We start from the raw sequence: 11693 nt of genomic DNA on the forward strand, positions 1-11693 counted from the left end.
TTCTCTGTGTCATATCATCTGATCTACGGATAATCGGAACTACGAGTTATCCGACCTAATTAATGGAGTCTTAAATTATAGGCTTTACAAAAGTATGGCTTATCCAAACTACAGGGTGTACCACATCATATTAGACCGAGAACGGGTCTAAATTACGATTTTCGGGACTAATTAGAAAATTTCATTAGAAAAATAACATAAGGCTTATAAGAATTTTCTTTTGCGGAATATGATATGATAAGTTTTTTGCGTATTAAGGGTTTATTTTGGTGTTAAAGATTGGAGATAATCTAATATGATATGGGACGCTCTGTACAGTTCACATACAAATATTAAAAGAATTAAATTTTTTTACTTCTTCCTTTTTATTTGTGTTTTAGAGATTATATTTCGATAGATTTAAAAATATTTAACTTAACAAATTTTAACATAAAAAGATTTCTTCAAATTAATTTTTGTCGCTTAATAGTAGACTCGATGAGCTGTAGTCCCAATGATATATCATCGTTTCGATTCAACAAAATTATTTGGTTTGGAGTTCTTTTATTTTAAAAATATAGATATATTTATAAATAATATAGCTTAAATAATTCAATGCCACAATATTGACGACTTGCATCTTGCCCTTATCATTTTGATCTTTATTTTGGAAAGAAAGCTGATCATAGATGAAAAATAAATTTCCCAAATGTCACTTTAAAAAAGACGACATTTAAGTTTTGCGTTGAAAACGCCCTCATTGGGTTTTGCGTACAAATGTACAGTGATTATTTACTTTAAAAGTACGAAAAACTGGTTTAATATAATTTGTGTTTATGTTTTTGTTTTGATATTCTCTAATCAAATAAATTAGTTAGTTTTACTGTTTTACTTCGACCACAAGCCACTTCACAATTCATTATTATTGCATTATTATTGCATGTGTTCTTCTCTTTCTTGTCATAACTATTTTCACATCTTTTTAACGAACTCAACTTGGACTTCGTTCCTAGGAAACGCTCTCCCAGGTACTTGATACTTTCCCCCAGAGCGGCCGCTCTCTCCATAGAAAGTTGTTGTCGTGTGGTTCATGTACTTTGGGGGACGATATGTTTGCCGCTAGATGTCTCCATACATATGACGACCATATATAGGAGACGTCAAGTTGTCGACCAATGTAGTTTAAGGAAGGAACGGCCTCAGAGGTGCTTAATCCTTCCCCAGCAGGGGTAGTTCTGAAACTCATATTTTAACCCCCCCCCCATTTTAGAATTATATTCCCTCCAAATCTATTAAGCGGGCTATAAATAGGTGTATATTACAGGTTTCTGAACCCCGCGCAAANATCTTGCAGAGAAAAGTTTTGGATTTTAGTTGAATAATGGAACACCGAAGGGGTGAGACTAATAAACGCATCATAAAACTTTTAGAACTTTTATTTTGCTCTAATTGACGTCCAGAAATGGTTAAAAACGAACAGTTAGGATTGCTGATAGCTAATTAATCATGTTTATACTTCAGAGGATTTGTACAGCGTTCATAATGACTGAAATGGATATGCCACTGAATTTCTCGATGAAGAAACTGGACTCCTCGGACAAGATGGATGAAAATATGAACACTCTTCTTAACATTGAAGGTTTGCACATCTGAACAGAATAATTTATTAATAGGTGATGTTAGATGTTAGATATTATAAATTTATAAATACAAGTTTAACTATCTTTTATATTCAGATGGGAGAAGGCCAGAAGCGGATCAACCTAACATCAGCCAACTTTCTAGTAAGATTTAATAATAAAAATTAATATGAAAGTTCGTTCTAGGAGTTTCTATTTTTTCCCCCTTTTCCAAAGCTTTCGAGACTGATAATAACAACCTTTGGAAATAAAGGGTAAATAACAACCTTTGGAAATAAAGGGTAAAACCTTTCTTAATCGACTTGAGAGAAATTTAACCTTTGATGCAACACAGAACTAGGTGTGACATGCTGAAAACTTTATTAAAGGGAGTGACCGGCTATGTAAGGTAGTTGAACTGAGCATGCAGTGTTGTGGAAAACTTCTTGATTCATTTGAGACATATTAAACTTTTTAATGATATGTAAATCCTAAGTTTGAGCGCAAATTCGACGTTCAAAACTCCTTCTTTGGGGGTGGATACGTTTTCAGAATTAGTTATTTTAAATTATTAAATATAACTACGACATATAGAATGTAAAAAAGTTCTACAATAAACTAGACGTCATGTATAGGAACATCTTGAGAAAATAAAAATAAATCTTATCATCGAAAGTAATCTTTTTCAATTATTAGTTTCTTTCTTGTCTGGTTTCTAATTATTCACAAAGATTTTCTAAAGATTTTCTAGAATTATTATTTAAAAGACGACATTTGAAGAATTTGAAGAAATCTGCCAATGCATTCAAAGAGAATAAGAAATTCATTATAATAATGAAAACGAAATAATCGATTTTAGCATTGATTTATTGACGAAAAGTTCTTTTGAGAAATTTGTTTCAACCATCTAATTAGATTACTGTATAATTTTTACTTTAATTTTCGTTGTCGTTATTTAATAATTAAAAAAAAAACTAATTCTGAAAACGTATCCACCCCCAAAGTAGGAGTTTTGAACGTCGAATTTGCGCTCAAACTCAGGATTCACAGATCTTTAAAAAAGTTTAATATGTCTCAAATGAATCCGAAAGAAGTTTTCAACAACACTGCATACTCAGTTCAACTACCTTACATAGCCGGTCACTCCCTTTAAAGAAAAATCTGGATTAATTACATATGCAGCTCGATGTTGCATTTAGGTGGTAGATTTATCTGGAAATTGGCATAGGAAGGTTCTGGCAATGAATTTCCAAAAGTTTTTAAATTATTCTCTCATTTTCGGCAGAGCTGCAGCTTCTGGTATGGTTACACAATTCCTTTTTGAAACCGAAGTTATTCGGAATAAAAAGCGTTTAGAGCTAATTATGTCATATTTGAATAAGTTAAATCCCACCTGTCCTTTCAATCGATTTGTTAAGATTAACTGAAATGTTCGATTTTTAATTTTAAGTCGCAGAAGAGACTGAAGGAAAGGTTAATATCTCTAGCCACAGTTCAAGGTGAATGCTTTTCCTTAAAGGGAGTGACCGGTATGGTGGTTGGAACTGAATATGCATTGTGGACAATTTTTTTAGGATTCATGAGACATAAAACGTTTCTATGACTTATAATTACTGAGTTTGAGCGCAAAGTCGACGTTCAAAATCATGTATTTGGGTGGGTACGTTTTCAGAATCATTTTTTAAAAATTATAATTAACGACAACAAAAAATTTGAACAAAATTTTACAGTTAAATAATTAGTTGTTTGAAAAGGTGTCTTAACGAATTTGTAGAAATCTGCAAAAAAAATCATAGAAATTATTGTCTCAAATGAATCTTAAAAAGATTTTGTACAAAATTAAGTTGTTTTGTAAGTTTTAACTAAGGAGGGGTTATAATACTTCTGAACTTATATTAAAGTTTGAACTAAGGAGGGGTTATAATACTTCTGAACTTATATTAAAGTTTGAACTAAGGAGAGGTTATTATACTTCTGAACTTGTATTTAAGTTTGAACTTAGGAGGGGTTATAATACTTCTGAACTTATATTAAGTTTGGATTAAGGAGGGGTTTATGCTTTTGCACTGACTTGTTTTGAATGAAAATTTTCACTGTGGCATGAAGACATTGTCGATCATAATGGGACTTTTAATCTCAAGTTGCACTCCACTTCCATCTAAAGAGGGTTAGACTCTATTTAAAATCATTCCCTTAAAACTTTCATCTGAAATATGTGAAATTTATTTTTTACTCAAATTCTCGCTACTTTTTCTTTTGTTCCTGACGTAAGTCACTATGATTAGAAAACTGCATTTCCAAATTTTAAAGGAAATTGTGGTCGTCTCAAAATGTTGACCAGAGAAAGGGTTTTGTTGTAAATCAGACATGCCACTCTATAAATAGTCGCTTTGGATAACTTTTACAGTCTCTTTAACTTTGATTTTTAAAATTTTAGCTCTGCCAGCAGGTTTAGTTCCAGTGCTGACCACAGTTTCTTTGCTGACCACTGTGAGTATGCTGGTTCATTGAGCTCCTCGACTAATCATCTTCTTCTGGTCTCAAAACATCCAGAAATATTCAGGTTTTATCATTTAGGGGCGTTAACATCATGTTAATGAAGGAGGGCCTAATCTTACATTTGAGGAAGGGATTTAGTCCGAATACTACCCTTGAAACCACCCTATATGTATACTATATAGGGATAGGCACCTGTTTCTGGGTTGTAAAATGAAAGGTTTAACGATAATCTGATTCTCTAAAAACAGCAAAGTTGTCTTAAAGTGGTTGGCGGTTATACCAATACAATGAAGACTACTTTCGATTTCAATTTTAATTGACCTCAAGCTTTTAAACAGTATTGATACACATTAACATGGAAATAAATAAGCTATAAATTTAAAAAGCTTCTCTTTGATTACTTGTAAACTTGTAATTTGAGAATAGCTTGAAAGTAGCAACATAAACAAGTCGTCTTGATTGTATTGATAAAATCGCCTACCACTGTATCTTATTGTATCATGCAAAAAAATGTATTGGCTAATAAAACATAATTTTGAACTATGAGAAATTTCAAATTATTTTAAACCTATAAAAAAACTTTCCTTAAACTATGAAAATGATATGCAATGAAGAGATCATTTTTTCCAGCTAAAACTTCATCATTTTCATTTTTTCTCTGAAGAAGTGAATTGTGAATTTTTGCCGAGACCAGGAAGGAAATTGACAGGATTTGAAATTTAAATATATTGTTACAATTGTGAATCTGACCTTTCAATTTTATTGGAGGATTACTAATCTTAATAATAGTCCTTAGTCTATTTCTGAACACCGAGACTAGAATCTGTTATAGATATGATTTTATACTATACAGTCATAACCAGAAAACTCTGAAAAATGAAGACTACGTTTAGAATGAAGTTATTATTGTAAAAATTCCATTGTGCAGTGCTCGGCCCAGAAATGTTTTAACCTAATCTAACCCCACATTCGGCCAACAATATATTAGTTTGATAAATAATGCGCTTGGCCCAGATATTGTTTTAACCTAACCCTAAATATCGGATAGTATTAGTTTAGTAATATTGCTGCAGTGCTCGGACCCCCATTTTGTCCTAGCCGCAGCGCAGTTACCAAATTGTGAGGTTGCCATATTATTAGTTACCGAAATGCTAGTTACCAAATTGTGAGGTTGCCATATTATTGTTACCGAAATGTTAGTTACCAAATTGTGAGGTTACCATATTATAAGTTACCAAAATGTCAGTTACCAAATTATTAGTTTCTAAACTATTAGTTACCAAAAACCCGCCTATTTTATATAAAAGTCTCAAAAGTAAAACTTATTTGCTTGGTAACAATATCAAATACACTTAATGTTGCTTTAATGTCATCATATTCCATTGTTTTCTTGTTATCACCGTATTTCCTAGGGATTTACCAGCTGAAGAGATGGCAGCAGTTCAACAGAAGCTATTTGAACTTGGAACATGTCAGGTGACCAAAATATATCTTGTTTTTTTATCTGCAACTCTAAACGATGATAGGCATTTTCCCAAGTGTCAAATTCCCAAATTTGCAATTTCTCGAGTGGAAACTCCCCAAGTCTTACCTTATCGCAGTGCTCGGCCTTTAACCTGTTCTAGCTACCGGGCCCCCCTAGTTCATCCTAGCCGCAGCGCCCTGCCCCCATTGTAGCCTGAAGCGCCTTTGGGAAGTTACACATTTTAAAAGTTGTCCCCTGGGAAGGCGCCCTTGGGAAAATAGCTAGCACCCCTATAATTTACATGCCATATCCTAAGCTTGAAATATCTCAAAAGTAAAGAAGGAAAGAAAATTCAGGATTGAAGCTCTTTGGATTCATTTTATTACAGATCGTAATTTTCTATTGCGGCTGAAGGTGAATTTTAAGTAATCCTACCAGCTCTTCTCTTTTATTTTTGCTTTTCATTAATTGCAATATTTGATCATAGATGGAGTGTTGGAAGTGTTGTAATGTTATTTCTTATATCTCCGGACAGTTCGAAGATGTAGCCAGGTGTGATGTAATTTTAATTCATCCTCAAATATTGAATTCATTTTTTGTCATTATTTTGGAGAAGGAACAATAAAAGTTTAGTATTTACTTCTTGTAAGGAATCTTGTGTTTTAACAATTTAAAATGAAAATTTTTAGAAATTTAAACATGGATAAAAGTATTTTACATTCTATAAAAGTTCCAATCATTTGAAATTCTAGGATTTTTAATTTTTATATTTGGTCCCATATGTACTGATGCAAAAAATGTTGTTCCAGACATGTCAAGGATTGTTGGGGTTCAGATATCAGTCATGATTTTTGCCACCAAGAAATAAGGTGAGGAAAATATAATCTTATCTAATTTTACTCTGATCAGATTTGAACTTTATTTTTACTCTTCTGATCAGATTTGAACTTTATTTTTAAAACTTTATTTTTACTCTTCTGATCAGATTTGAACTTTACTTCTTAAAGCCACAATTTACCTTTAAGAAACAGCATTTGAAAATTATTTATTTTTAATATATAAAATTCATTAGGATGTTTCAAATAATTTGGTTTTAAGGGTTCTGAAATTTTAATGGAGGGTCACTTAAAATCATTTTCTAGTCATTGTAATCTTACGAACACTTGTTAGATCTGTATTCTGTGAGATAGAGGCGCTTGCTGATGCTTTAGTAAACCATGATACAGACACATCTTATGAAGATGAAAGTGATGAAGAATTTGATGTAACTCTTGAGCTAGTCAAAGATGAATTGAGGAAGGCAAAAGAGGTGATTCATATTATTTTGATCCAGATCCCACTTTCCCAAAAATACAAAATTATCTGAATGAACCATTTAGCTATTTTTGTTGGTATTTTGCTTCCTGGATCTTTATCCAAAATGTTTAAAATAGACTGATTTCTTAGTCAATTAATTAGATGAAGTCTGTGTTTCTGTGTGAACCAGTGGACAATGTCTTTGAGGGAAGAACCGGTCTTGTACTTTGTCTTGATCCCCAGGTAATAAATGCTATTGGTTAGTCATCTAACAAATACTATTGGTTGTCAGCTAACAAATGCTATTGGTTTGTCAGCTAACAAATATTATTGGTTTGTCAGCTAAACAATATTATTGGTTTGTCAGCTAACAAATGCTATTGGTTTGTCAGCTAACAAATACTTTTGGTTTGTCAGCTAACAAATATTATTGGTATGTCGGCTAACAAATGTTTTTGTTATGTCAGCTAACAAATGTTATTGGTATGTCAGCTAACGAATACTATTGGTTTGTCAGCTAACAAATATTATTGGTTTGTCAGCTAACAAATACTATTGGTTTGTCATCTAACAAATACTATTGGTCAGTCAAGGTAACATACTATTGGTTAGTCAGGATAGAAAAACTTACAATGAAAGGAAGAAGGGCCTCCTTGAAACTCGTCTTTTATTTTAATTATTAAATTTCCCTGATTTGAAAAATCTCTATTTTAAATCTCAATTTTCAAGGATTTCCTGATAGACCTTCACCGTACAATAGAAAAAATATGGTTTGGACCTCAAGAGTTGCCAGCCACAAAATTTGCCGAGTGCATCATGTTACCTGCTGGGCGGGAACGCATGTCTTACGAAACTGAACTTAAGGATTTTCTGAAAGAGGGAGAATCCGCTATCTACAAGTAAGTTGCATTGGGTCCATACTTCATATTAGCCCAGTAATGTTGTACGCTTTTGCACTTACAAATAATAACAAAACCACGTGTAGATGTTGACTTTGATGTGCTGTCACTATTTCTTGACTAAGTGCTGTGACTTGGGATGGTCTATGGGAGAAGCACTTCGTCAATGTGATTTAAAATGTACTGTGTCGTTGCTGGATTTTTTTTGTATCTATTACAAGGATTGTAGATTTACTATTTTAAAAGTGGTTCAAAAGTGGTTCAGTTTTAACTATTTTTTAAAAAAGGTTAAAAGTGATCTGTTAATCAGGCATTTCCCTCTTTTCTTAAATAAAATGTCACATTAGTCGCATTGATTCAAACACTTGTTTTTATTTATTATCTTGCACTAGGTATGGATCAGGGTATGCTAGAACATCAGTTAGAATCACTTCACTAGGTATTATAAGCTAATAATTAAAAAATTGAATTTAAATGAAATCTTCTGTTTAATAGGTTGTATGGATATTGCATTACGCCAATGGAATTCTAAAGTTATGATGTCTCACCTTCCATTAGAGCTTGTATGCTCAGGATGCTGCTCAGAGATGGGGAAACTTATTCTATGCTCTAAGGTAACTTTTTATCATATCCAGTAATTGTAATCGTCAAAAAAGCTGAACCGATTGGGCCCAAATTTTGTGTGGGACCTCACATGACCCCAGGAAATGTTTGTGGATGCTTAGAATCAAAAAAAGTTTTCTCAAAAAAATTTCTGATTTTCGTAATATTTTGAAAACCCACGAAAAAATATTGAATGTGCAAATTGTTTGATTTTTTATGTGAAGTTAAAATGGAAGATGGCCGCGAAGTGTCTTGTATGAGTAAATTGTTTAGATTAAGCTCCCATAATCCTTCAATTAAAAAATTCAGGCAAATTTCCGCCCTCTGCCTTTGATGATTAGTTCTGAGATCATGTTTCATCCCAGAAGCTTCTGCTCCCTTCCCTGCCTGGAGATATACAACAACAGAACTGGGCAGAGAATACCTAGGTACCAGTAGAGTCACTTTATTAGAATTTAATATATTTTTTTCTTTTAGAATCAAGGGATAGCATCGTTATTTAATGGTTATTTTGTGTTTTAATATTGGTTAGGCATTCGCCGCATTTATGAATTCCAAATGATTAAAAAATTATCCTACATCATAATCTGTTCTCATTTTGGCTCATCTGAATCTCCGGGTTGATTTACACAATTCTTGGTTAATTTGTGACAAATTTTAACCTTTGAAGAGTTGAAATCTATAACTTGTAAAGGTGTGCTCTGGAAAACGTTTTGGATTCACCCTGTTTCTTTCCACGTGGTCTGATGGAAGACGACATTAACAACTCGACAGGTACAGAGGAATTGTTTCCCCAAAGGCAACTTCCCAAATGTGCAATTTCCCAAGCGGCAACTTCCCAAATCTGGTTAGCTGCAGTGCTCGGCTGTTATTGAAGGCCTAACCTAACTTTTGGGAAGTTGCCACTTGGAAAATTGTCAACTGAGGAAGTAACCCTCATGGGGAAAAAACCTAACGCCGTTTTTTTAGCACCTTATTTTAGGAATTTTCAGGAAATGTTTTTTGTCTGTTCATGAACTATTGAGTTGGCCGTATTTTTATTACACAAAATTCGCCTTTTTCTTAACGAGTCCTCTGGAAGCTTGAGAGTCCTAAAATATGGATGAAAACAATGCCCTATCCCAATCTGAAAGAACCATTCAGTGTGCCATTTGTGGCGTTTATTTGATTGTGTACTTTTGTCTCAATATAAAACTTAAGAAAACTTTAACAGATGATTTTATCTAGATCAGATTTGAACTTTATTTTTACTCTTCTGATCAGATTTGAACTTTATTTTTACTCTTCTGATCAGATTTGAACTTTATTTTTTAAAGCAACAATTTACTTCTTAGAAACAGTTGTTGAAAATTATTTATTTTTAATATATAAAATTCATTAGGATGTTTCAAATAATTTGGTTTTAAGGGTTCTGAAATTTTAATAGAGGGTCATTAACTATTTTTAAATTATAGATTTACAAGCTATTGAGTTGGCCGTATTTTTATTAAACAAAATTCGCCATTTTCTTAATGAGTCATCTGGAAGCTTAGTCCTAAAAACTTTATAAAATATAAAACTTTATGATTTTATCTAGATAGTTCTTTGAATGACAGCTACAGTATTCCAATTGGGAAGAGAACTAAAAAGGTTCGTTTTTCTTGTTAAACTAAACATTTTTCTGGCTTCCTCATTCGACCTTTTTAAACAAAGAATTGCCTCAAGTAATTTTGTGCTTTTGTATGATTCCTTAAAAGGTATATCTTGAATTAGTGCTTAGGATCCATTTAATACTGATGCGGATCCAGGTCATTTCTTTGAGATTTACTGAATTTTTTTAATAAATTTTTTTTTTCAAATTTGTTTTATATTTTTTTCGCATATTTTTATCCTAAAACTTATAAACCATTCTGAAATGAGGAAATTTTTACAATCTCTTTTTTTCAAAAGTTCAGATTTTGCTCATAGGAGTAAAAGTTTTTTTTGCATTTTTTGGTTGATAATTACCCCTTGGATCCGGATCCGTGGATCCGCATATTTGCGGATCCGGATCCAGGAAGCCAAAATCTTGCGGATCCAACGGATCTGGATCCGGATCACTGCTTGAAATTATATATCTCTAAATAATATTACTTGGCTATGTTCTAATTTTGAATTTTTTTATTTAGTTTCTAGGACACTTCTTGAAGAAAAGTTCTGGTTCTTTGGCAGATAGATCTGGATCTTCTAAGGTTGGAAAATTAAGTTTTTTTAATACTTTGGTGATGCCATATTTTCCCCTCTCAAAGCAAGAGATGTTTTTTCATTTCAGTCTTGAAGGACTCGTTAGTTTTTTTTCAATCGTTTTGAAAAAAAAACAAGCTTTTGCTCATAACTACCCTCGGTTACATAAAGTTTTTTTTATTGAAGGATTCCTGCGCGTGTGACCACTGCGCAGAATCTAGTTGCTCTACCAGCTTTAACACCTCAAGGAAGAATGGAATTATCAAATAATTTTTAAAGTTTTTTGTGCCAAAAGATTTCAAGTACTGTGCCAAAAGATTTTGATTTCAAAACTGAATAAATCCGTATAATTCCCATAGGAAGTTTTATATTTATCTTAGGATCACAAAACTCTTAAAAATGAAACTTAATTTTCTAAATTTGTTTTTCAAAATTCAGCAATTTGCGGGCTTTAATTTAAGGTTTAACGAATTGAAAACAAAATTTCCCTTTTGAAAAATTCAAAGATAAAATGAACATATTAACATTTTAACTCTGTTATTTCTGAAGTATTCAAGTTAATAGTTAACTTTATTCTTTAGTGAACCTAGCACAAACTGTAGCACATGTAGCAGCAGCAGTACTAATGGTACCAGTAGCTGCTCAAGTGAAAGTAGCTTCAGTACTCCGAGCACTGAAAGAAGCTCCAGAAGATGAGAAGATTGGAGGATATATTATTGATTTTATGTATTTTATATGTTGCTCAACGATTTTAATAAATGATTTAATAAATGAGTTTAAATTCCTAATCGATAGAAATATTTTAATTTTTTTATTTTAAATTTAACAATTTGAATGAATTTTTAGAACCATATAGAAATATTCTATTATAATATTCAATTATAAATATTCTGGCTTTCTTCTTCAGCTCATATATATGTTTATACTCCTGACTAACTAGCTTGCAATTAACTAGCGTGTAAAAACTATGCATAAATAAAATTATTAGAACTTGCAAGTTGTCTTTTTGTCAGGAGGTTACAATTTTTCTTTACCCTAACCATAGGTTTTTAAATTTATATAAAAAAATTAAATGGCTTAAACTGGTAGCCTGGGATGCTCTGCTGAACTTTCAATTTTGGAAGAAAAAAA

General features: G+C 32.2%; 1 protein-coding gene across 2 annotated transcripts; it reads left to right on the forward strand.

Moving 5' to 3' along the window:
• Positions 1 to 870: 870 nt before the first annotated feature.
• On the forward strand, positions 871 to 11337 carry LOC111710139 (uncharacterized). 2 transcript variants are annotated; one of them, XM_023484180.1, is made up of 19 exons: positions 871 to 1007; positions 1501 to 1618; positions 1716 to 1763; positions 3049 to 3097; positions 4036 to 4161; positions 5510 to 5573; positions 6050 to 6114; positions 6372 to 6431; positions 6733 to 6871; positions 7021 to 7101; positions 7588 to 7757; positions 8150 to 8196; positions 8253 to 8371; positions 8670 to 8788; positions 9055 to 9134; positions 9937 to 9989; positions 10508 to 10570; positions 10749 to 10810; positions 11144 to 11337. In XM_023484180.1, exons 2-19 carry the CDS (start codon positions 1522 to 1524, stop codon positions 11256 to 11258), a joined length of 1557 nt encoding a protein of 518 aa, XP_023339948.1. In that variant the 5' UTR covers positions 871 to 1007; positions 1501 to 1521; the 3' UTR covers positions 11259 to 11337. The 2 variants fall into 2 exon arrangements, with proteins under 2 accessions (XP_023339948.1, XP_023339949.1); XM_023484181.1 differs by having other exon boundaries at positions 10749 to 10807; positions 11141 to 11337.
• The last annotated feature ends 356 nt before the right edge of the window (positions 11338 to 11693 follow it).

Source organism: Eurytemora carolleeae, unplaced genomic scaffold (assembly GCF_000591075.1).
Source record: "Eurytemora carolleeae unplaced genomic scaffold, Eaff_2.0 scaffold731, whole genome shotgun sequence".
Lineage (NCBI taxonomy): Eukaryota > Metazoa > Arthropoda > Copepoda > Calanoida > Temoridae > Eurytemora > Eurytemora carolleeae.